This window comes from Nicotiana tomentosiformis, chromosome 1, assembly GCF_000390325.3.
Source record: "Nicotiana tomentosiformis chromosome 1, ASM39032v3, whole genome shotgun sequence".
Lineage (NCBI taxonomy): Eukaryota > Viridiplantae > Streptophyta > Magnoliopsida > Solanales > Solanaceae > Nicotiana > Nicotiana tomentosiformis.
In genome coordinates this window covers 121408163-121433732 of record NC_090812.1, presented here as the reverse complement: position 1 = coordinate 121433732, position 25570 = coordinate 121408163, and the positions used below count along the sequence as shown (strand labels likewise).

Here is a 25570-nt window from a genome sequence, read left to right as displayed (position 1 = left end):
CTCATCTGACCCAGTTTAAACAACCTCACCTATACATGTTGGCAATCCACCCCCACCCCCACCTCCCCGAACCAACCAGATTGTGCCATGTCACCCTCTAATCCCACTCACAAAACAAATACAAACAATCTAAGTCGTTAATCCAAACCATCAAGGGTCTATATTTATCCCTATTTTCTCTTTTAATTTTGACTGATTATCCGACATTATCTCAGCCATTGGATCACACAGATCCAACGGTTCCCGTATTTTCCCAAAATAATTTCTTTAAACACATAAAGACTCGATTTATTAGGGCCCTTGATCAAATGATAAAACGGTCCAGATTTCATCTCTGAGTTTAAACCCACGAGACCAACCCCAATCCCCAAACCCTAAATCATTTCCCCTTTGACCCAGCCGCCCCTCTTTCCCTAAACGCTCTCTACTCTCCTTCTGCCCTAACCCATCAATCACCAAAACCTTGCACAAATTTGTGCAAGGTCGTCTCAATCGAATCCTGAAACACTCACCTTGTCCCTATGCCGTGAATCCCACCTGTTTATTTCCTCTTTCATCGTCGAAATTCGAAATCCCCAAATAGTAACCCTAGACTCAAAGACAAAAGTTCAAATCGTCTGGTTTCTCTTATATTCTTTCAGATCAAAGCATGCATGAAGATTCTCTCTAAAATAATCATCATTATTCGTCGTCCAGAGGTCAAACACAGTGACCACTCGACATTGGAGCTTTGATCAATGTATTTTGCATTCAACAGTCGATTCCCCATACCCAGGTAAACTCCTTGTTGTTTCCCCTCTGTGTTCTCTAATTTTACATCTACCTTGCTATCATCATTCGACTATCGCCATATTCCACTATCTAATTCAAATATGTTGAACCCTAAGGCTTGAAGGCACTATAAATAGTAGCCTTTAATGCTCTCACCGAACAAGCTTTAACACAAGATACATACAAAAAGCACCTAACAAAATAGAGAAATATCAATTTTTAGTCTTGAGTAGTAAATCAAGCTAGGGTTTCTAACTAACCTTTGATTTCTTTCTGATTCTAAATTCTACACTGGTCGGAATATGAGTCTCTAATTCTTAACGATTGAGAAAGATTCTCGTTTGGTTTGCTGCCCAAAGCAAGCCCAAAAGAAGGTCAGTGAACCTCAACCTTTTTTTCTCTTTTAATCGTTTAATTGAAATCATGTTCATAATGTCACGACCCAAACTAACCTCTGTCGTGATGGCACCTATCGTGGAACTAGGCAAGCCGACTCATTTTCAAAACAAACCGATATTTTCATTTCAAAGAAAATTTCAAGGTTATTTAACATAAAACCTACATTTAAAGAGTTCAAATCAAAGAAAAACAGAAGTGCGGAAAAGAAAAGCCCGACATCGGGGTGTCACTAGTCATGAGCATATACTACAATCTGTCTAACAATATCAAGGCTAACTCAGCCCGAAAAATAGCTAAATACAACTAGAGGAAGATAAGAGGGAGAAGAGCAGGGGTTGTGATCGCCAAACAGCTACCTTGCTATCTCTAAAACAATCTGCAACCAGAACACTCAGTAACCGCTACCGTGTCCAGCTATACCTGAATCTGCACACAAGGTGCAGGGAGTAACGTGAGTACGCCAACTCAGTAAGTAACAACAATAAATAAAGACTGAGCAGTAGTGACGAGTAATAAAGCATATAACGTTCATATCAGGAAATCTCAGTAAAATACCACATGCTTTTAAAATCACGATTTGAATCAAACATCACGTTTAAACCTAGTTCCAGTAAAAATCATTTAAAGATATTTTTCCAACAGTTTTTCAAACGAAGGCTCAATGCAAAAGTGAGCAAAAATGATGAAATCATAAACAGCCCCTCGGGCAAAACATCACTCATATACAGCCCCTCGGGCAAACCTCATAGTCACTCGTGCCCCTCGGGCATACCTCACAATCACTCTTGCCACTCGGGCATACCTCACAATCGCTCATGCCTCCCAATCACTCGGCACTCGGCACTCGCACTCAGTAGGTACCTGCGCTCACTGGGGGTGTGTACAGACTCTGAAGGGGCTCCTTCAGCCCAAGCACTATAATCTGCACGGACAACTTATGTGCCAAAATAATAAAGTATGCTGCAGGCGGGCAGCCCCGATCCACACTCATCCTCACAAATCAGGACCTCAGCCTCACTCAGTCATAAATATTCTATAGGCGGGCAGCCCCGATCCACACTCATCCTCACAAATCAGGCCCTCGGCCTCACTCAGTCATAAACCTCTCAAGCCACTCGGGAATTTTAGTAAAACAGGGCATTCGGCCCAAAACATTTATATGCATCAAAATAGAGTCATAAAACAGAGTCATGCGATAAACAAGTATAAACATGACTGAGTATAGATTTTCAATCTAAAACAATGAGAGGATGGTAAGAAACAGCCTCTAAGGGTCCAAACAGCATCAGCGCAAGACCCAAATATGGCATTCAGCCCAATTTACAGAAATTCTTTCTAAAACATATAAGTATCAAATGGTTTCAACAAAATATGCAACTTTACAGTTGCTACGGGGAACACAAGTCACAATTCCCCAACAGTGCACGCCCACACGCCCGTCACCTTGCATGTGTGTCACTAAAAATAGTAGAATGATACAAAATCTGGGGTTTCATACCCTGAGGACTAAATTTAGAATCGTTACTTACCTCAAACCGGTCAAATCTCTACCCCACAATGCTCTTGACTCTGGACTCAGCCTCCAAATTCTCCAAATCTATTCACAATCAGTATAATACCATCAATATATGCTAATGGAATGAATTCCACAAGAAAAGCTTCAAAATTAGACCAAACACGAAACTGGCTCAAACATCGCATGTGGGGCCCACATCTCGGAACCCAACAAAAGTTATAAAATCCGAAAGCCCATTCAACCACGAGTCTACCCATACCAATTTTACCAAAATCTGACCTCAACTCGACCCTCAAATCTACAAATCTTATTTCCAAATTTCTAAGTTCTAATCTCCGATTTACACCTCAAAATCATGTAATCTAGTCGGATTATATGATGATAATTCAATATTATGAAGTAGAAATGATCACAAGGGACTTACCTCAAGTTTTCCTTGAAAATATATCAAAAATCGCCTCTCCTCAAGCTCCAATTTGAACTTTGAAATTTCTAATTTCTACAAACAACTCCGGAACCTATCAAATCACGTCCGATTGACCTCAAATTTTGCACACAAGTCCTAAATGACATAACAGAGGTATTCCAATTTTCAGAATCTGATTCCGACCCCGATATCAAAAAGTCAACCCCCGGTCAAACTTCTCAAAAATAAAACTTCCGGCATTTCAAGCCTAATTCCTCTACAGACTTCCAAATAATATTCCGGACACGCTCCTAAGCCCAAAATTACCATACTGAGCTATTGGAATTATCAAAATTCAAATCCGAGGTCGTTTACATATAGGTTAATATCCGATCCACTTTTCTAACTTAAAATTTTCAATTATGAGACTAAGTGTCTCATTTCACTCCGAGTTCCTTTCGGACTCGAAGCAACTAACCCGATATAACATAATATAGCTGAATAACACAAAAAGAAGTAGGAATGGGGAAAACGGGGTTATAACTCTCGAAACGACCGGCCGGGTCGTTACATCCTCCCCCTCTTAAACATCCGTTCGTCCTCGAATGGGTCTAGAAACATAACTGGAGTCTCAAATAAGCATGGATATCTGCTCCGCATCTCCCGCTCGGTCTCCCAGGTGGCCTCCTCCACAGGCTGACCTCTCCATTGCACCTTCACTGAAGCTATATCCTTTGACCTCAACCTTCGAACCTGTCGATCCAAAATAGCCACCGGCTCCACATCATAAGTCATATCACCCTCCAACTGAACCGTGCTGAAATCCAAAACATGGGACGGATCTCCAATATACTTTCGGAGCATAGAAACATGAAACACTGGATGCACACTCGACAAGCTGGGTGGCAAGGCAAGCTTATAAGCCACCTCCCCTATTCTCTGAAGCACCTCAAAAGGCCCAATGAACTGGGGGATCAACTTGCCCCTCTTCCCAAACCTCATAACACCCTTCATGGGTGATACCTTCAGCAAAACCTTCTCCCCAACCATAAAAGAAACATCACGGACCTTCCTATCCACGTAGCTCTTCTGCCTAGACTGCGCCATGCTAAGCCGCTCCTGAATCAATTTTACCTTATCTAATGCGTCCTGAACCAAGTGTGTACCTAAGAGCCTAGCCTCACCCGGCTCAAACCATCCAACAGGAGATCTACATCTCCTCCCATACAAAGCCTCGTACGGAGCCATCTGAATGCTCGACTGATAACTGTTGTTATATGCAAACTCCGCGAGTGGCAAAAACTGGTCCCATAAACCCCCCAAAGTCAATAACACAAGCACGCAACATGTCCTCCAATATCTAAATAGTGTGCTCGAACTGCCCGTCCGCCTGAGGGTGAAAAGTTGTGCTTAACTCAACCTGAGTACCCAACTCTCGCTGCACGACCCTCCAAAACTACGATGTGAACTGAGTACCCCTATCTGAAATGATGGAAACTAGGACACCATACAGGCGAACGATCTCTCGGATGTAAATCTCAGCCAACCGCTCTGAAGAGTAAGTAGTACCAACTGGAATGAAGTGCGCGGACTTGGTCAGCCGATCCATAATAACCTAAATAGCGTCGAACTTCCTCGAAGTCCGTGGGAGCCCAACTACAAAGTCCATAGTGATCCGCTCCCACTTCCACTCTGGGATCTCTAACCTCTAAAGCAAGCCACCCGGTCTCTGATGCTCATACTTAACCTGCTGACAGTTTAGATACCGAGGCATAAACCCAACTATATCCTTCTTCATCCGCCTCCACCAATAGTGCTGCCTCAAATCCTGTTACATCTTCGTGGCACCCATATGGATAGAATACCGCGAGCTGTGGGCCTCCTTAAGAATCAGCTCTCGAAGCCCATCTACATTAGGCACACATATCCGACCCTGCATTCTCAGCACCCCGTCATCACCAATAGTCACATCCCTAGCATCACCTCTCCGAACCCTGTCCTGAAGAACGAGCAAGTGAGGGTCATCATACTGACGCTCCCTGATACGATCATAAAGAGAAGACCTGGAGACCACACAAGCCGATACCCGACTAGGCTCTGAAATATCCAATCTGACAAGCTGGCCTGCTAAGGTCTGAACATCTAATGCCAAAGGTCTCTCTGCTGCGGGAAGATATGCTAAACTCCTCAAACTCTCTGCCCGGCAACTCAAAGCATCGGCCACCACATTGGCCTTCCCCGGATTGTACAAAATAGTAATATCATAGTCCTTAAGAAGCTCCAACCATCTCCGCTGACGCAAATTAAGATCCTTCTGCTTTAACAGATACTGCAGACTCCGGTGATCAGTATAGATCTCACAATGAACCCCACAAATAATGATGCCAAATCTTCAAGGCGTGAACAACTGCTGCTAGCTCAAGATCATGGACAGGATAGTTATTCTCATGGGTCTTCAACTAGCGCGAGGCATAGGCAATCACCCTACCCTCCTGCATCAAAACATAACCAATGCCTATCTTCGAGGCATCACAATACACGGTGTAAGAACCTGAAGCTGATGGAAGAACTAACACTGGAGCTGTGGTCAAAGCACTCTTGAGCTTCTGAAAGCTCTCCTCACATTCATCCGACCACCTGAATGGAGCACCCTTTTGGGTCAATTTAGTCAAGGGCGATGCAATAGATGAAAATCCCTCCATAAAGCGACAGTAGTAACCTGCCAAACCAAGAAAGCTCCTAATCTCCATGGTTGAGGACAGTCTGGGCCAACTCTGTACCGCCTCTATCTTCTTCGGATCCACCTGAATACCCTCACTGGACACCACGTGCCCCAAGAATACTACTGAACTAAGACAAAACTCGCATTTGGAGAACTTTGCATAAAGCTTCTCCTCCCTCAATCTCTGTAATACAATCTTTAAATGTTGAGCATTCTCCTCCTGGCTATGAGAGTACACCAGGATGTCATCAATGAATACAACAACGAATGAGTCCAAATAGGGCTGGAATACACTATTCATCAAATGCATGAACGCTGCTGGGGCATTGGTCAGCCCAAAAGACATCACCAAGAACTCATAATGGCCATATCGGGTCCTGAAAGCTGTCTTGAGAATATCTGAATCCCGAATCTTCAGCTGGTGATAACCGGACCTCAAATCAATCTTGGAGAACACCCTCGCTCCCTGAAGCTGGTCGAATAAATCATCAATGTGAGGCAAAGGATACTTGTTCTTGACTGTGACCTTGTTCAACTGCCTGTAATCAATACACATTCTCATGGAACCATCCTTCTTCTTCACAAATAGAACTGGTGCACCCCAAAGTAACACACTAGGCCGAATAAACCCCTTATCAAGGAGTTCCTGAAGCTGTTCTTTCAATTCCTTCAACTCCGCCGGTGCCATATGATACAGTGGAATAGAAATGGGCTGAGTGCCCGGCACCAAATCAATACCAAAGTCAATATCTCTGTCAGGCGGCATGCCCGGCAGGTCTGCAGAAAACACATCCGAAAAATCACGTACCACCGGAACAGAATCAATGACAGGAGTCTCTGCACTAACATCCCTCACAAAAGCCAAATAAGATAGGCAACCCTTCTCAACCATGCGCTGAGCCTTCAAATATGAAATCATCCTACTTGGTACATAATCTACAGAACCGCTCCACTCAACCTTCGGAATTCCCGGCATAGCCAGCGTCACCATCTTAGTGTGACAATCTAGAATAGCATGATATGGAGATAACCAATCCATACCCAATATCACATCAAAGTCAACCATACTGAGCAACATTAGATCTACTCGGGTCTCCAGACCCCCAATAGTCACCACACATGACCGATATACGCGGTCCACAATAATAGTATCGCCCACAGGAGTAGATACATGTACATATGAAACTAAGGACTCACGGGGCATATCCAGAAAATGGGCAAAATACGAGGAAACATATGAATATGTAGAACCAGGGTCAAATAATACTGAGGCATCTCGGTGACAAACTAAGACAATACCTATAATCACAGCATCTAAAGCAATAGCATCTGGTCTGGCAAGGAGAGCATAGAAACGGGCCTGACCACCCCCTAATCTGCCTCCCCCTCTAGGGCGACCCCTAGCTAACTGACCTCCACCTCGAGCTGACTGGGCGGGTGGTGAGGTAGCTGGTGCTGTAGTCGGAGGCTGACTCCTCTGCTAAGATAGACCTCCATGACGACGAGGACACTGCCTCCACATATGCCCAAGCTCCCCACACTTAAAATAACTCCCTGGTGCTGGTGGCAGAAACTGAAAGGAACCCTTAGCACCGGGATGACTGGTAGAAGAACCTGGCATGGAAGAGCCCTGAATAGGTGGAGCACAGGACGAACTCTGAACTGGAAGGGCACTAAGTGATGAGTGGCCCTGATGAGAACTGTGAGAACCATGGCCAGATGATGCACCCCGATGAAATGGCCGAGCTGACTGAGCCTGTTTGAAATGACGACCTCTATCGTGCTGGAACTGACCCCCAAAAGGAGCACCGCTGAATCCACCCTAACCACGAGGCCTCTTGGCCTCCCTCTCAACCCTCTCCTGACCGCGAACCATCTCAATCTGCCGAGCAATGTCGACAACCTCATCAAAGGTAGCACCTGAAACCAGCTCCCTGGTCATGAGCAACTGTAGCTGATAAGTGAGGCCATCAATAAACCTCATGATCCTATCTCTCTCCGTGGGAACCAACCAGATAGCATAACGGGCCAACTCAGAGAATCGCATCTCATACTGTGTCACAGACATATCACCCTGGCGAAGCTGCTCAAACTGTCTATGCAGCTCCTCTCTGCAGGATCAAGGCACGAACTTCTCCAAAAAAACCACGGAGAACTGCTGCCAAGTAAGGGGTGTTGCGCCAACAGGCCTACGACTCTCGTAAGTCTCCCACCATCTGAGTGCAGCCCCAGAAAATTAAAAGGTAGTGAATGAGACCCCACAAGTCTCCAAAATACAAGCAGTACAGAGTATATTCTGACACCTGTCCAAAACGTCCTGAGCATCCTCTCTCTCTGTGCCACTGAAAGGTGGTGGCTGAAGTCTCCCAAACCTCTCCAACCTGCGCTGATCATCCTCAGGCATAGCAGGAACCACATAATCTTGAACAATAGCAACCGGTTGGGCTGGTGGTAGCTCTGGTGTCTGAAGTCCCTAAATAACCTGCTCAGATGTGCGAGCGACGGGAGTCTGAGTGCCTCCTCTGGCCTGAGAAGTGGTTGCGGCCGTCGAAATAGAGACCGCCTGAGCAAGGCCAGTGCACGCTGTCAGAATCTGAGCTAGGGCCTCCTGAAGGCTTGGAATCACAATAGGCACAGGTGTTGCCTGGGCTGATGCATCAACAACTAGAACTTGGTCCTGATCAGGGATAACCGGTGGATCTGTAGATACTGCCCCAACTGTTGTACGGGCTGCACCTCTGCCCCTACCACGGCCTTGGCCTCTCGCGGCCCTGGCTGGTGGTACTGGTAGTTGGCCCTCCTAACCGGTAGCACGAGTCCTCACCATCTATGAGAGAATGAAACAATAGATGTTTAGTTACTAGAATCAATAGATTCGCACGACAAGAATCCAAGAATGTGAAGTTTCCTAAAGGTTCTGCAGCCTCCTGAAGATAAGTACAGACGTCTCCGTACCAATCCGCAAGACTCTACTAAACCCGCTCATGACTCGTGAGAGCTATGTAACCTAGGCTCTGATACCAATCTGTCACGACCCAAACTAACCTCTATCGTGATGGCGCATATCGTGGAACTAGGCAAGCCGACTCATTTTTAAAACAAACCAATATTTTCATTTCAAAGAAAATTTCAAGGTTATTTAACATAAAACCTCCATTTAAAGAGTTCAAATCAAAGAAAAATAGAAGTGCGGAAAAGAAAATCCTGACATCGGGGTGTCACTAGTCATGAGCATATACTATAATCTATCTAACAATATCAAGGCTCAGCCCGAAAAATAGCTAAATACAACTAGAGGAAGATAAGAGGGAGAAGAGCAGGGGCTGCGATCGCCAAACAGCTACCTTGCTATCTCTAAAAAAATCTGCAACCAGAACACTCAGTAACCGCTACCGTATCCAGCTATACCTGAATCTGCACACAAGGTGCAGGGAGTAACATGAGTACGCCAACTCAGTAAGTAACAACAATAAATAAAGACTGAGCAGTAGTGACGAGCAATAAAGCATATAACGTTCATATTAGAAAATCTCAGTAAAATACCACATGCTTTTAAAATCACGATTTGAATCAAACATCTCGTTTAAACCTAGTTCCAGTAAAAATCATTTAAAGATATTTTTCCAACAGTTTTTCAAACGAAGGCTCAATGCAAAAGTGAGCAAAAATGATGAAATCATAAACAGCCCCTCGGGCAAAACATCACTCATATACAGCCCCTCGGGCAAACCTCACAGTCACTCGTGCCCCTCGGGCATACCTCACAATCACTCTTGCCACTCGGGCATACCTCACAATCGCTCATGCCTCCCAGTCATTCAGCACTCGGCACTCGGCACTCACACTCAGTAGGTACCTGTGCTCACTGGGGGTGTGTACAGACTCCGGAGGGGCTCCTTCAGCCCAAGCGCTATAATCTACACGGACAACTCATATGCCAAAATAATAAAGTATGCTGCAGGCGAGCAGCCCCGATCCACACTCATCCTCACAAATCAGGCCCTAAGACTCACTCAGTCATAAATATGATATAGGCGGGCAGCCCCGATCCACACTCATCCTCACAAATCAGGCCCTCGGCCTCACTCAGTCATAAATCTATCAAGCCACTCAAGAATTTCAGTAAAATAGGGCATTCGGCCCAAAACATTTATATGCATCAAAATAGAGTCATAAAACAGAGTTATGCGGTAAACAAGTATAAACATAACTGAGTATAGATTTTCAATCAAAAACAATGAGAGGATGGTAAGAAACAGCCTCTAAGGGTCCAAACAGCATCGGCGCAAGGCCCAAACATGGCATTCAGCCCAATTTACAGAAATTCTTTCTAAAACATATAAGTATCAAATGGTTTCAACAAAATATGCAACTTTTCAATTGCTACGGGGCGGACCAAGTCACAATTACCCAACAGTGCACGCCCACACGCCCATCACCTAGCATGTGCGTCACTAAAAATAGTAGAATGATACAAAATCTAGGGTTTCATACCCTGAGGACTAGATTTATAATCGTTACTTACCTCAAACCGGTCAAATCTCTACCCCGCAATGCTCTTGCCTCTGGACTCGGCCTCCAAATGCTCCAAATCTATTCACAATCAGTATAATACTATTAATATACGCTAATGGAATGAATTCCACAAGAAAAGCTTCAAAATTAGAACAAAACCCGAAACTGGCTCAAAAATCGCATGTGGGGCCCACGTCTCGGAACCCAACAAAAGTTATAAAATCCGAAAGCCCATTCAATCACGAGTCTACTCATACCAATTTTACCAAAATCTGACCTAAACTCGACCCTCAAATCTACAAATCTTATTTCCAGATTTCTAAGTTCTAATATCCGATTTACACCTCAAAATCATGTAATCTAGTCTGATTATTTGATAATAATTTAATATTATGAAGTAGAAATGATCACAAGGGACTTACCTCAAGTTTTCCTTGAAAATATATCAAAAATCGCCTCTCCTCAAGCTCCAATTTGAACTTTGAAATTTCTAATTTCTACAAACAACTCTGGAACCTATCAAATCCCGTCCGATTGACCTCAAATTTTGCACACAAGTCCTAAATGACATAACAGAGGTATTCCAATTTTCAGAATCGGATTCCTACCCCGATATCAAAAAGTCAACCCCCCGATCAAACTTCTCAAAAATAAAACTTTCGGCATTTCAAGCCTAATTCCTCTACGGACTTTCAAATAATATTCCGGACACGCTCCTAAGCCCAAAATTACCATACGAAGCTATTGGAATTATCAAAATTCAAATCCGAGGTCGTTTATATATAGGTTAATATCCGATCTACTTTTTTAACTTAAAATTTTTAATTATGAGACTAAATGTCTCATTTCACTCCGAGTTTCTTCCAGACTCGAACCAAGTAACCCGATATAACATAATATAGCTGAATAACACAAAAAAAAGTAGGAATGGGAAAACGGGATTATAACTCTCGAAACGACCGGCCGGGTCGTTACACATAATCATGTACTAATCAGTTATACTAGTAATCTTAATGAACGTGTCTATGAATAACTTATACATTATTAAGTTCCTGAGATTAACAAAGAAACTCTTAAATGATCTCATATGGTTTTCTTAATTATTAGACCCTCTGATGTCTATTGTGGTTATTATGTATGCTATATTAATCAGCTTTAGTGTTATTGTTATGGTTCACTTGATAAACTACCCCAAATGGATATGAACCCTTCAATGATAAAGACAAGACTATCACTTTAGTTTAGGTACATCAGCTCATTACATTTAGATCAGTTTCTTCTTTCAAATGTGCTTCTGTGACTCTACTAATTTTTGGAAGATCATTAGTCTTCTACTGACCATCATGATTGTGTAATCATGTCTGGGATCTCTTTATATAAACATGTTCTAAAACCTGATGTATTTTGATTGTTACCCATTTAGCTTAAGTCAGGGAATTTGGTTAAGGCGTATCTATGCTGTTGAGTTTCATTTATTGTGTTAGTATAATGACTAGGACTAAAGAACTTAACCTGTACAACAGACCTTTAATACAAAGCTTTTCATTGTCTTTTCCAAAAACTTATACATAATAACATTGTTGGTTTGACTCAACCATGTTTGTGATGTTGTAATCCTGTTGGAGTATCCTATGTATGCTCTCTCTCTCTCTCTCTCTCTCTCTCTCTCTCTCTCTCTCTCTCTCTCTCTCTCTGAATATTCTGTACGTATCTTGTGCTTAAATAACACTGCCTGCCTCTCATAATCATGAATGCTCTTTCATTATCTCTGAAATGAACTAAGTCTCACCTGTGAACCTAAAATGAACTTTCTACTACTGCTTGCTTACTTAAATATAGTAATATGCTTTAACTTTTAGTGAGAGTAGTATGAGTATGAAGTTAAGAGCTTTTAAGAAGGAAGAATCATGCCATGACTTGTATACTTGCACTCCTATTAGCATCCCTTTAAAGATTCCAATTGAAGATGTCAACTTATACATTTAAATAAAGTTTTGACACTTAATCTAGGGATAAACTCTTGAACATAGATTGTTAGGATAATGAGATCATAACTTGAGATTCTGAACTATGCATCTTCGTATCCTTAAGTTATGATCAAGTTGTCTGGGTTTCCAAAGTGTCCTACTAGTGCTCTCTCCCTATGTGTGCCTGCAACTGACTTCATTTAGTACTCTTAGGTATGTTAAAGCATATGACAGTATATTACATGAGTGAGTATAAATTATAATCTCTTTGATGTTGTCTGTAGTGTTCTGAGCAGTTATACATAAGAAATGTACATCTCTTTGTGTGTTATCATTACTGTTGTATTGGAATTTACATTGAGTGCCTCGTTAGCACTTGAACCTATAGGGAAGAGTAAGTATGAGTGGTTGAGGGTATTTAGGAGTAGAATTTAGTGCTTGGTTGAGATGCTCTCCTTGATACAAGCATTGCTCGAGGTCCCTGATACCCTTGTGAACTTTGAAGTGTCAGGGATCCAAAGGGTATCTTGGTCATAAATGGAATTTTACCTTAAGCCCTTAATCTATTGACATTTGCTAATCTCTTTAGGTTTAGTGTTAAATGGAAACCAAGGCTTCAATGTAAATTGCTTTACTCTATGTGACTTCACCTTAATTTGCATTCCTCGCTATTAATGATTGTTACAGTTTTATCTTTGGCCTACATTAGTGTTGCTTATGTTTAAATGTTGAATTGGGATATGTATCTAATAACCTTCTTTTCCCTTTTTTTACGCATGTGTGTGAGTTGGGCTTGCCGAGTTCTCAAAGAACTCAGGCCCAAATTGTAGCCTAAACTTTGAGTCACCTGAAGTTGCCATTGTTCGCTCATTGTCTGCTGGACCTAATTCCTCAGGCCCAAACCATGAATCCATTTCTCTTTCTCTATTGCTTTTAATCTACTATTGTTTGTATGTATCAACACTGACAATATTGGATTGATTGTTTTACTTTTATTCCTTTGAATTATATTGACTACCTAGGCAAGCCTTAAAGAACGTAGGTAAAAAGAAAGAGTAGCACTGCAACTTAGTAGTAATTAATTCTAATTGTTAATCACTTCTACTATTTAACTTCTGTTATTATTATTTTTTACTAACAATTTCCATGAAGATTTAAAATTATGATAAATCTATCAACCGTCTCTCTTTCTAAAACAAGAGGAAAACTGGAAAACTCATAAAAGCGATTTCAAAACTGGGTTATTTCTACAAATCAACAAACGTTGGTGCAATTAAGGATCTTCCAAACGGTTTGCATTTGAATATAGGATTTTTAAGGTATATCTAAACCCCATTTTCTCAAATTTGTTCTTACTTTATACAAATAGCCACTTGGTTTCAAAGTCAAATATTTTTAAAACATAACCTCATTTTATTAGTAAAGTAAGTATTATAAACCTACTCTTTTCTAAACAGCCTTTAGTAGACATTTTTCAAAAGACTTTTTCTCAAATAAAACCTACACCCTTTCAAAGCCTATACATCACTCCTCTTTCAGAATTGATAAATTTTAAAACATTGTAAGGTAAGCCACACTTTTAAGCACTAGCTAAGTAGATATAGACATTTAATTTTCCGAACCTAGTCTAAATCCTATGGAGTTACCTTAGGTAGATTCTAGGGGTGCCTAACACGAAACCCTTAGAAGAACAAGAACCCTTACCCAAAATCTCACTGGTTAGCAGACTAATAGGATAATAACCCAATGACTAAAATAGGTACCCTAGTATATATTTAAATATTAGGTGGCGACACTCTTTTATCATCAATAAAATAATCACTAGTTGAATATTGTTTTGACTCGTGCAAAATAGGGTGCAACACTAACAATCCATCAAGATTTTCTAGCAAGGCTTACTTGCCAAGTATAGGAACTTCTGATGATCCGTTAAGACTTCCAGTCAAATTCTGACTTCAAACTATTTTTGCAGAATTTATCTAAAAGGGTCAAACCTTAAATAGTGGCACAAAATCAGCCTATTCGTGCAAATCATCCACCAAATACGTTATAGATACTTTTTTATGAATGTGGCAGGAAGAAGCCCATTATTAATTTAGCAGATACTATGTTCCTTAAAAATAACCGGAAAATAACTATCTTTAAACAATATATAATTTAATAGAGTGTAATTAATATGTATTGATAATGCACACTTATTTTACAGAGAAAATTATACGGATAAAATGGAAAAATAAACACTCATTTTAGCAACTTATCACGCACTTTAGCCCTAAACTCTTTTTTCTATTAATCAGCTATGAGTGTAATCATTACGACAGTCTCAATTCTAGATCGACTCTTATACGTTTGAGGTGCGATCAACCGCGAAATTTTAGTAATAAAGAATTTGCTCTTTGATAAGCAAAGGAAAGCAGATTAACCAAGACGTAAAGGCATTTTGACAAAGGCAGAAAGAGTCTCCATCATGAACACATAAGGAAGACGGGTTTGTTCGTGCTTGAACTTGATCTAAGTGTAACGAGGTTAGACTTCTAGGATCAACTTGCTTCAAATTTACCAGTTACCACTAATAATTTATTAATTTTCGGAATAACCCTATCAGTGAATGATGCTATGAGTGATTATGTATTAGGCTTATATAATGAATTGAGTTTTCCACTGCTCCCCAGACCGATGAGGTGGATAATTCCTTACTCCAGCTTCAAATGAGCATCTTTGCATGAATCAATACTATAGTTTATTGTTGACAGATGGTTTTATTTCAAAATTCCAATTCAACATACAACCGTCACTTCAACTTAATAGACGACCAAAGCCTCCATAGTAATGAGGTATATTTTAACTATCTTCAGTTTCAGCCCAGAATATTTAACATACCTATATTAGTAACAATTGAAAGATGCGGAGAACGACATCAAAATTTGCAGTAATCATAGTTTCAGACATTAAACTAAATGCATTCCACGAAGGAGAAAATGAAGATGACAGATCAAGGAATGGATACAACCATTTATTTTCAAAATGATACCACTATTGATTAGTTGTTCAAACAGACATACATGTAATTATATTTGAAAAAACAATAGTGTGTTATTACCAAATTGAGATGCAAACATGGGCTGCCCACTGAAAAATGACTTAATAATTGCAGTGCATAGAAAAGAAATATCCAATTCGAAACCAAGGGAAACGCTAAAATTAATAAACAAGTATACAATTTTGAGTGGGTGTCATTGGAGTAGATCGAATGCATTAATTAATTTCGTGCATAGAGTATTATTTGGTTGCTTGAAAAATGAAGAAGATGAGATAAAACCCCATTGAAAGCCATGAAGAAACTTGAAGCTTGGGTTAGAAATTTCGGAATGCGTAACTGTGATTGGTTTTGATTGAGTGTTAACAACACCAACAAAACTAGTGTAACCCCACGAATAGGGGTCTACGGAGGGTATTATATGCGCAGCATTACCCCTACCTTGTGCAGGTAGAGAGGTTGTTTCCGATAAACCCTCGGCTCCAAGTAAGCATGCAAATCACAACAGTGCGTCCAAAACATTATAAGCACATGGAAATACTAACAACAAGGAAGTAGAGCAACCAAAACACAAGCAATATCAGGTAGTAATAGAATTATAAGCACATGGAAATACTAAAGTGCGCAACTATTATTGGAAGGAAAGGGAAGACGGGTATTGCCTATCAGCCTTCAACCCTAATCATCACCCTCCATGCCCGCCTATCAAGGTTCATGTCCTCGATGAGCTGAAGATGCACCATGTCCTGCCTAATCACCTCACCCCATTACTTCTTTGTCCTACCTCTGCCTTTCTTCAAACCCACCATCGTCAATCTCTCACACCTCCTTACTAGGGCGTCCGGACACCTCCTCTTCACGTGTCCAAACCATCTCAACCTCGCTTCCCGCATTTGTCTGTGACGGAGGCTACAACTACCTTGTCCCGAATATTTCCATTCTTGACCATGTCAATTTTGGGACGAGGAGATGGTTCCAAAATTGGATTATACTGGAAACATCTTGAGGATTTTGAATCTCAATTTTGGAACGATTTAATGGAGATATGAAGTGATTTTAGTTGAATTTGAGCTACGGAAGAAGATGAAGTTTCTAGTATGTATAACTGAGTATATCTTCCGTGTGTAAGTGCATATCCCCGCATATCTACGATGTATATCATGTATATCTTAATTTATATATCCATGTAAACCTGTGTGTGATATATAACATACATGTGCTGCAAAACACTTTTCCAACTAGATCAACTGAGTATTTGACTCCAAACAAGTCTATATCACATTCGATCTTTCTCCAATTTCGTATATTGCTTCGTTTATATGTTCTCAGCGAATTTCAACCACATTAAAAAAAAAAAATTCCTTTTTAATGGAATTGTTGCACAAATAGTCGGCCAGATTCAATGTTTATTTTTTCTAGTCGATATATTATACATGAATGATACATAAATTATCAATCCGCCAGCTATTTTTAGTTTAAGAGATTAACTGAGAGTTTATTTGAGTTAATTCTTCTTTTTAATATTGTATATCATTGGCAACTTTTTGTTGACCAAAAGGGTAAATGGTTCTATGGCTAAGTGGCCGTAAACATTTTATTCTTGGGTACATTTTGTAAATGTCTCTATTTAATATCATCAGGTCAAGTTTCCAACGACAAGTTAACAAGTTTGATATGGTAACTTAAAAATTTAAATAAATTACTTGCTTTAACATATTAAAATAGACATGTTAAAAAATTCTTTATGATGTCAGTGTGTACAAGTTAATACCTTTTACCTTTATTTTTTAAAATATATGCAACTGCTAAGCAAACAATAAAGAGATAAGTAACTATATTCTATTACTTGCAAATGTCTAGTTCGGTCCTTAGTTCTAAGCAAAACTTACATAACATGTAATTAGAAGGGAGGTGAAGACAACCTACATTACATTATTACAATGCCTTCTTGTCCAAAAATACAATTACAACTTACTTACAATATCCACATTATGTGATTCTTTTTTGGAAAATTGCTTTCAGAATGAGTGATTTCTACAAAGCGATAACACTATCAATTTTTGGAAAATTTTCAATAAAAGCAGCAGGAAGAAGAAGAGAAGAAAATTCAGCACCATGAAATATCTGGAAAAATCACCGAGTTATCTGTTACTAATATCATCCGCTGAAGACTCAGAAGCTGTATCGTCCAACGTTGAGGTTGAGGCTGTGTCCACCGAGCTACTATCACTATCCGATGATGCAAAAGTTTGGTCCTCCAATGGTTGTTTCAAATGCCAATACATTATACTTGCTGTCAGCGTAAGGATCATCTTTTGATTTACCTGATTAAACATAACAGTTCTAGATATATGAAAAATATTATTGTAAAATCTTACATCAGACAAAAAAAAACAGTAGTTTTGATATTATTCAGGGAATTATTTGAATAATTCACGCTTAAAGCAAACAGTTCCTTTTTGGTCGTTAACAAGAGGTAACATGGACATCAAAAAACCAAATGAAGGTAAAAAAAATTTCCGAAATGTGATATGGAAACCTCTATAAATGAAGGACGCATCAATTATTATGATGTCTCAGTGGCATAAACAAAAGTAAAAGAAAGTGCAAAATTGACGACTACATACAAATGAGAAGTTACCTCAATTAAATCTTCAGGTAACAAAAATATTGAACATCCGAGCTTTCTCGCGATACTGATTATGTAGGTCGCGTTCATTTTCTTCTGCTCATCTGCATCATCCAAAATTTTGCATAATCGAAGAGTCAACCTCAAACATACTAACGGTAGCCATGAACTCTGAAAGCATAGGAGCACTAAAAGGTACAGATTCATAAAGGTATGGTTTTTCGCTCCCGCATAGTGAGTCATAAAGGTATGGTTTTTCGCTCCCGCATAGTGAGTCAAGGGGAAGGAAACTATATCATTGCGACTGTTGTTGGAAGTCAAAAGAATTGATCGAAACAGAAAATCTTCAGTAATTTCAACTATATCTTTTTCTTTTCCTTTCAAATGACCCTTTCAAAAGGTCCGGACATCAAACTTATGCAGTATGATTCATTGCCCCCAAACAGATAGTATAGTTAGGCAAATGCAGAAAAATCTTTCACATGCAAAATGTGACACAAAAGTTTGGCTGTTGTGCTTAGGTTTCCTAAAACTTTTGCTGATAGGAGGGTGAACCTCCTGTATATGAAAACCTTGGTACCCTTTTTAAATAGAAAAACTATTAAAACCTTGGTACCTCTGTTACCTAGGGAAAAATATTTGTATCAAATATCACCATATCCAATCATACACTATTTTCCAGCACCTATGTTTAGATCCTAGCTCATATCATTCAGTAGGGCATCCCAGAACATTTCCATCCAACTGCATTTGATAATTCAGTATCTAATGCAAAAAAATATACTCCGAGGAAAGAAGAAGGAAAAATTCTTTTGTGTTAATACCAGCAAGCAAGTTTATTGACTTAAACAATTGAAAGATGGAACCTGTTTCTGAAAGAAAATTACCAGTTTCCCCTTTTGTAACAAGACTCCAGTTAACAGCTCGAGGGTGAACAGAACTTAGCAGTTCAAGGAAAAAGATTCCAGTTGACAAACTCTTATCCTGCAAATAAAACAAAGTCTTCACCTTCTTCATCGAGGTGACAAGAGGTAAAATACTAGAAAATTCAAGATATATATGGCCCATCTTGTAGCACATTATGCAACTCATGCCTTCTCCAACAACTATATCTCCATTCTCCAACATGGGACATTTATGCTGAGGCAGAATACGTGATTGCGATATTCTAATTCTAAATATGCCTCAGACCGACAATAATGCAATAAAGTATTCAACTCATCAGAAGCTGATATTCCACCGAAAATTAATGAATGGTTTACTATAGAATTTACTTGTTTCTTCAAAACTTGGTTCTCATATTTATTCGCCCTATTCCATGGGTAAAGGAGTACACACATGCATAGCTTGTTCAATTTAACGTGACACGGTTCTAAGACCAATATAAACTTTTAACTGTTTCTCCATCACAAGCTTCAAACTTTTCAACTGAGAACCCAATCTTTACCTAGCTTGATTGTACTTGAAACAGACAATATTTAATGACTGCTATGCAAACCCATTGATTTACAGAAATAGCCCCTCAAAGGTCTGCCAACTCCATTATTCTGATTTCGGGAAGTTGAAATAACAGGAGATGATACCTCAAAACTATTGGGATTTAAGTAAAGAGATATGTCTGTGGAGATGATACCTTAAAACTTGCCATATGACTCTGGCTTCCTGAGTTTCTTACTTTGCTGTTAGCCCACTCTAAAATGTGGGCGTCGGTAATTTCCTTCCCATGGGAGTGAAATCTCAAATTCTTTAAGAGCTGAAGCATGTTACATCTCATTAACTGCCACAAGTAAGCTGAAACACGAAATAAAGTGGTTGGTCCATAACAATTTGTGCTTTTTTGATTCCTGATTCAGTGGGGAAAATAAAAAAGCAGGCTTACCCAATATTAACTTCTTGTTTCCCTGCACAACGTCATTTCCAGCAATATTTACTAAGGAAAACTTCAATTGTTTGCCAATCTTGACTACTTGGTTGCAGTTTTCTACTTTTCTAAAAGGCATCTTAATTGGAGGTTTAGTGGCAATTTTCCAATTAACAATTCCTGGGGAGACCTTGTCAAGTGTCTCCAAAAGCACCCATCTGCAAAAGACAAACATAGACGCAGAATGAAACCTAGGCAGCAGAAGTGCTCTTCACATAAATGTTTTTGAAAGAACTTCTAGAAAAGCCAAATAAGATCAGAGCAGAGTTGGAGTTCTTTATTTTCACTAGATCAAAAGGAAACTGAACTAACTCTGGAGCATGATTGCACTACCATGGGGAGAATTTTCTACACTAGGTATCAAGGTAGCACTCACCCATCTCTCAGATCTTCGAAAACATTGTCTATGTATGATGAATTTCCAAGACTATTGATCCAAAAGCGAAATGATCTTTCTTCCCTGGACATCTGAGCTTCATCTGGTGATATCTCAACAAAGGATATCTGCTTTGTTTGGATTGAAAGACCATTCCTATAGATGGGAGATTTATGATCAGTTTATAATCGAAACAGAAATGATCAAATAAACTGAATTGTACAGAATGCAACTCCAGTTAAGTGTAAAACACAAGTTTCACCGTAACTCCTATGCAGATAATATCTCAGATTTATACAGAAAAATTGGTGTATCTTACAAGTGCGTTAGATTATGGGAAAATCTATAACAGATTTCAGGTCAACCGACAACTGTGGCGGAATCAACGTTATGTCTATTCAAGTGTCTATGCTGACATATACTGGTGAAGCTAAGCAGCATTACAAATTATCTAAGCAGCATGCCAGAAAAGAACATTACAAATTATAAAGCGCGTAGCTTTGAAAAGTAGCAAAGATTTCTCCAAGCAAATGTGGCCATGAGGTACTTTCTATGTATTGCTATTCAAGAGCTTTTTAATGGGAAAAAATAGCTTGAAAGCAACTAAAGTTCTTCTAGAACTTGGAACAACCAGCTAAAGCTGTCTTCTTATAGTTAAGTGTAAAATGCAAATAGAAAAACAACACAAGGAACAATTTGAAAGTTCGTAATTAGAATGGAAAGAAGCATTTAACTATTCTCACCTATGCTGAAAGATATGTGCCACAAATGCAAGGTTAAGATTTGGGGAACCTTCCACAATATCTTTCGCTGTTAAATATCTTTTGCAGCCCATCATATCTGCATGTTCCAGAACCAATTTTGCTCTTCCTAAAGGGTCTCTCACAGTGAGCGTTGAAGGATTGGTATACTCAGGGGCTAGTACATTTAGGAGGTGAGCATAAGCTTCTCCATCCTACATAAGCAATTTGATAACTTAAGAATTAGCATTATATCTCTAAAATGGCAAACCACATATAAGAGATGAAACTGAGAGCTCTTTTCTGTTATTACTGAGTAAAGGACAAGAAAGTCTAAATCGAGTACCTTTTAGATAAATCTAAGATTATGCAGAAAACATCACATATCACAGAACTTCAAAAGATTAATAAACTGAAATAGTTTCTACTGTTTATAGAGTCAACATACAGAGGAAGTTCCAGAAACTAGAGTTGTTAAATATGTCTAAAACCATTACTCGGTAGTTCATGTTGCCCAAATAGGGAAGAGATAATAGAGTCATCAGCACCAAAGTCTTGAAGAGGATTAAATAAAAGGTGGCAGATATTAAAAAAAATCTGTCACGCTTGATTGATACAGTCCAATTCATTCCCATCCACCTTTATGTCAGAAGAGAAGTTTGTCACGATTTTCTTGTATCCAGATTTCTTCAATTGAAAATTCATCCATCTAAGCAGGATCTTTTCTGGAGGAAGGCTCATCAGCTCCTCTACTTCCTGACATCACAAATTTGAGAAACTGAAGCATACAACACAAGCTTTCTTGCAAGATAATCATACGAAGAAAGCATCCAATAAGGGTATTTCTCTACCTGGCTATCGTCAACTAACTCGACCAATTGAGGTGTTTTCTTTAGATTGAGGTCTGCCAATAGTTGAATCTGAAATAGTATGACTTAGCCAATCGATCTCCACAGAAGTTTCAGATTACAATTTGTGTCCTAAGATATAAAATATATGGTGGTATCATTTTGCATCTTAATGCCGACCACCTGTTATTTGTAAGGTAATCTAGTCCTATAACAAGTTGCTCCATTACTTCAAAATTGAAAATCATCTCAAGTATTCAATAAGTATACATTCAGAAGACTTACTTTAATAATTTGAGATATTACTCCAAGAACAAGATGCCTCTGGAAACAAATGAAACAACAAAGTATTAGTACAGTGTATCTGTTACTGCAAAAAGTGAAAGCAATCAAAAGAATGTCACTCATAAAAACCGCATGGCAAAATGCTCATCATGTTAAGAGTCACAGTAAATATTGTGTTGGGGAATACTGGTAAACATACAACACGTTTTCCAGTAACATATTGACTAGAAAATCCCTGAGCCTCCGGTAGACGAAAAAAGTCACTATAATCCAGCCGCAGACCAGAGAACAAGATGATAAAGAGGAAGCAAGGATAATGATATAGATAATTGGATGTCTTTGTACATTCTAAAACTAGAAGAGAGTGGACCTCTCCTATGAAACAAATCCAAATGAAAAGAGAAACATATGGTCTAAAGAATTATTGGTTCTTTTGTTAGAAGAATGCTATTGATCAAGCTATTTAGACTACGTAAATATTAATTGACCATCCAAAATGACCAGATGATATCACCCTAACACTGCTCAAAACCCGAGATATAACTGATACTCCATCTGATGAGAAAGACGCTTTCCAAACAATGTTTCAAAGAGTTTCAAAAGGAAACAGAGTCAAGATGATAATTTAATGGAGAACTGATTGCAAGCGGGAGAGGGAATTCATAAGGGGACACGCACCCTCCCTTCAATGAAGTCTTGAGTCCCAATATTGACCACAGTACATCCAATTGCCTTGGCAGAGTTTAGGCACAATGTATGATTTTCATTCCTTTCCCATGGATTAAGCATTCTCTTCATATTTACTGCTCGTTCATCAATTGTTCCAGGTACGGCCACATTGATAAGCTTGCTGCATAAAAAACAATATTGTTGACAATCTAGACTATGAGGCTTATAAACAATATGCACATGAGTACAGAAAGAGCAATAGTTGATACTAACCAGATAAGAACTCCGTCCTTGGCAACCTCAAAGAGATCGTTAGTAGAAGGATCAATAGGAAGGAATTTTTTCAAAAATTCATCTTCTGCAAGATAGTTGTTAATATGGGCAACATATGACGCCTTCTCGGATTCACTAATTGTGTGGAGTAGCGTAGAAGTTGGAGACTTTAGGAAAGCTGATGAATTCTTGGCGCTATTTCCCATTCTTGCTGTGGCATGTGCTTGGAGTTTCAAATAAACCTGTTACAAGTTCAACAAATTTTTGCACTTTTTAGATACATCCACTAGTGACTCTTGACGTGTATGTTCTGAAAAGCTCTAGAAACAGAGTGGAATAATTCAAACAAAATGACTGTGTAAATCTACTCTAACTATCTAAAAAAGCAGAAAATGTAACAAGATTTCAGTTTCCTTGTGCAAAGAGGAGAATTAGCTCCTGGAAATTGATGGTTCAGTTAAGTATATTATTCATTCACTTCTGTTATTTAAAGAAAATTTCTAACTCTATATTCACAAGGAAGGAGTATTGTTTTGAATATGCATGTCTGTTTATCCATGGATATGTCTATAAACTAATATTCCAGCGACATCAAAATCTTAAGTTTCTTTCTGTCACAAAGATTAGAGAGATTTTATCATATGTATGAATTCCATTTATCATCTTTCTTTTTCAAACTGCTCTTTATTAGTTTCCGAATGCGATGGAAGTTATGTTCTGGATTTTAGTAGAAACATTTCTTATGCTACTCTTACAAGATAATTCTGCATACTCGAAATTTTCAAAGTCAAATCCAAATTTCCTTCTCTTCTTAGTGATATTCCTGATAGCTCAAAGCTCCAATTAAGTACAAAAAGGACTATACCAGGAATGAGCTTATGAATCTATTTTTTTCTTGATTTTGTTTAGTTTTTTATTTAGAAAAATATACTGTACTAGAAATAAGCTAAAAATTCAGTCTAGTGAATGAATTAAGAATATTGTTTCCTGATATGATCTCATTAGGCCGATTTCCAGATCAAGTGTCTCCTTTTAAGAATGATCCAAACAACCACTTCAAAAAATGCCATCTGTGGATATGAATCTACTGCATCTAACAACATTTCAACTGCATGAGCGCGGAATATATACCCGAAGAAATAGTTCGAAATCAACGTCTTCATCCAAACATTTATAGGAATCTCTGAGAAACAACTCTCTGTCTTGCTCAGTAAGATTCTCTCCGACGTGTTTCAGTTTCGCCATTTGTGAAGGCAAGTCGGCGAGCGTCAGACCTCCGTTCTCTTTCTTCATCGTGTTAAACTGCCCAGAAATAAATAAAACGTAATCCTCAATAATGGAGATCCGCAGATAGAATTTCAAAACTGAAAAAGAAAAAAAAATAGATATTGATCAGAGAAAACACTTACGTGAGATTTTAAACTCCGAAGCTCCACCTGAGTGAACTGATTTTGCAGCCATGGATCCGATACCAGTACACCTACATATCCAGCCATTCTTCAATTCTCTACTCACTAAAACTCTAGAGAGAGAGAGAGAGAGAGAGAGAGAGAGAGAGAGAGAGAGAGAGAGAGAGTTGAGATTTTTCTGTGAGTGGGAGAAGAAGAGTGAGAGGATTAATTGAGAATGGAGATTGAGAGGAAGAGGCTTAACACTAGAGTGAGTACACTGGGGACGGAGAAGGAGCTGTCAGTATCTGTTTCAAAGCTGTTCCTTTAAAATTCAAATTATGAGACGGTATTGTCCCTTTTGTTAACTGCTTTACTTTATACTTAATTCAAATATAGTACAGTGCCGAATAATTAAACCCCCCAGTTTGTTTACGGTATTAATTAAACTATAGTACTACTATTTGATATGGTTTACTAGTCAACAGGGAACGAGAAGAATGTGAAACTGTGGAGAAAAAGCATTAACGGTCACTTTTTAATTTTGTGAACTCCGCCAAATGTGTTGGAGGATATAATTACTGTCACATGACACTCACCTAAACCTGGGCCTTTACCTGTGACTTTAATATTTACCTTACTTGCTAAATTTAATGCGATTGCTTGCTATCAACACCACTAATACTTATTCAGACATATTCACATCAAAATAATGAATTAACGGTCAATTCTATTTTATATACACTGTATTGTTTGACCCTAGGTAATTTATCACTTGACTTTATTAATGTGGCTTGACCCCCTTCCCAGGAAACCCTCCTCTCATAAGTGTAAACTGTTGATACTCATTAAAGGTCGGTCCTAAATTTTAAATTCTAAAACTTAATGGTTGTATGGATAAAATATGTTCATATTTAATGTTTGCATGAAAAAGTAATACGTGACAGAAGACAGTCGGGCCCGAGGGCAAGGATATCGCTTGTTATCGAAGAGAATGATATTTATAAAGGCGAAGTAAATGCCTACCACCTGGAAGCATTTAATGAAGAATATTCTATAGTATTAAGTGCACGATCCGTTGCAGAGAATAAGGCATTTACTGTCTACC

At 39.0% G+C, this 25570-nt stretch overlaps 1 protein-coding gene across 1 annotated transcript; it reads right to left on the bottom strand.

Moving 5' to 3' along the window:
- Window positions 1–17245: 17245 nt before the first annotated feature.
- LOC104095916 (fimbrin-2-like) lies at window positions 17246–25346 on the bottom strand. Its single transcript, XM_070190698.1, has 14 exons — window positions 24484–25346; window positions 24206–24376; window positions 23075–23316; window positions 22811–22982; window positions 22133–22171; window positions 21851–21919; window positions 21639–21755; window positions 21003–21214; window positions 20260–20415; window positions 19842–20041; window positions 19596–19753; window positions 18850–18946; window positions 17975–18066; window positions 17246–17657 (listed from the first exon to the last, which is right to left on the bottom strand). Exons 1-14 carry the CDS (start codon window positions 24568–24570, stop codon window positions 17475–17477), a joined length of 1995 nt encoding a protein of 664 aa, XP_070046799.1. The 5' UTR covers window positions 24571–25346; the 3' UTR covers window positions 17246–17474.
- Window positions 25347–25570: the final 224 nt, after the last annotated feature.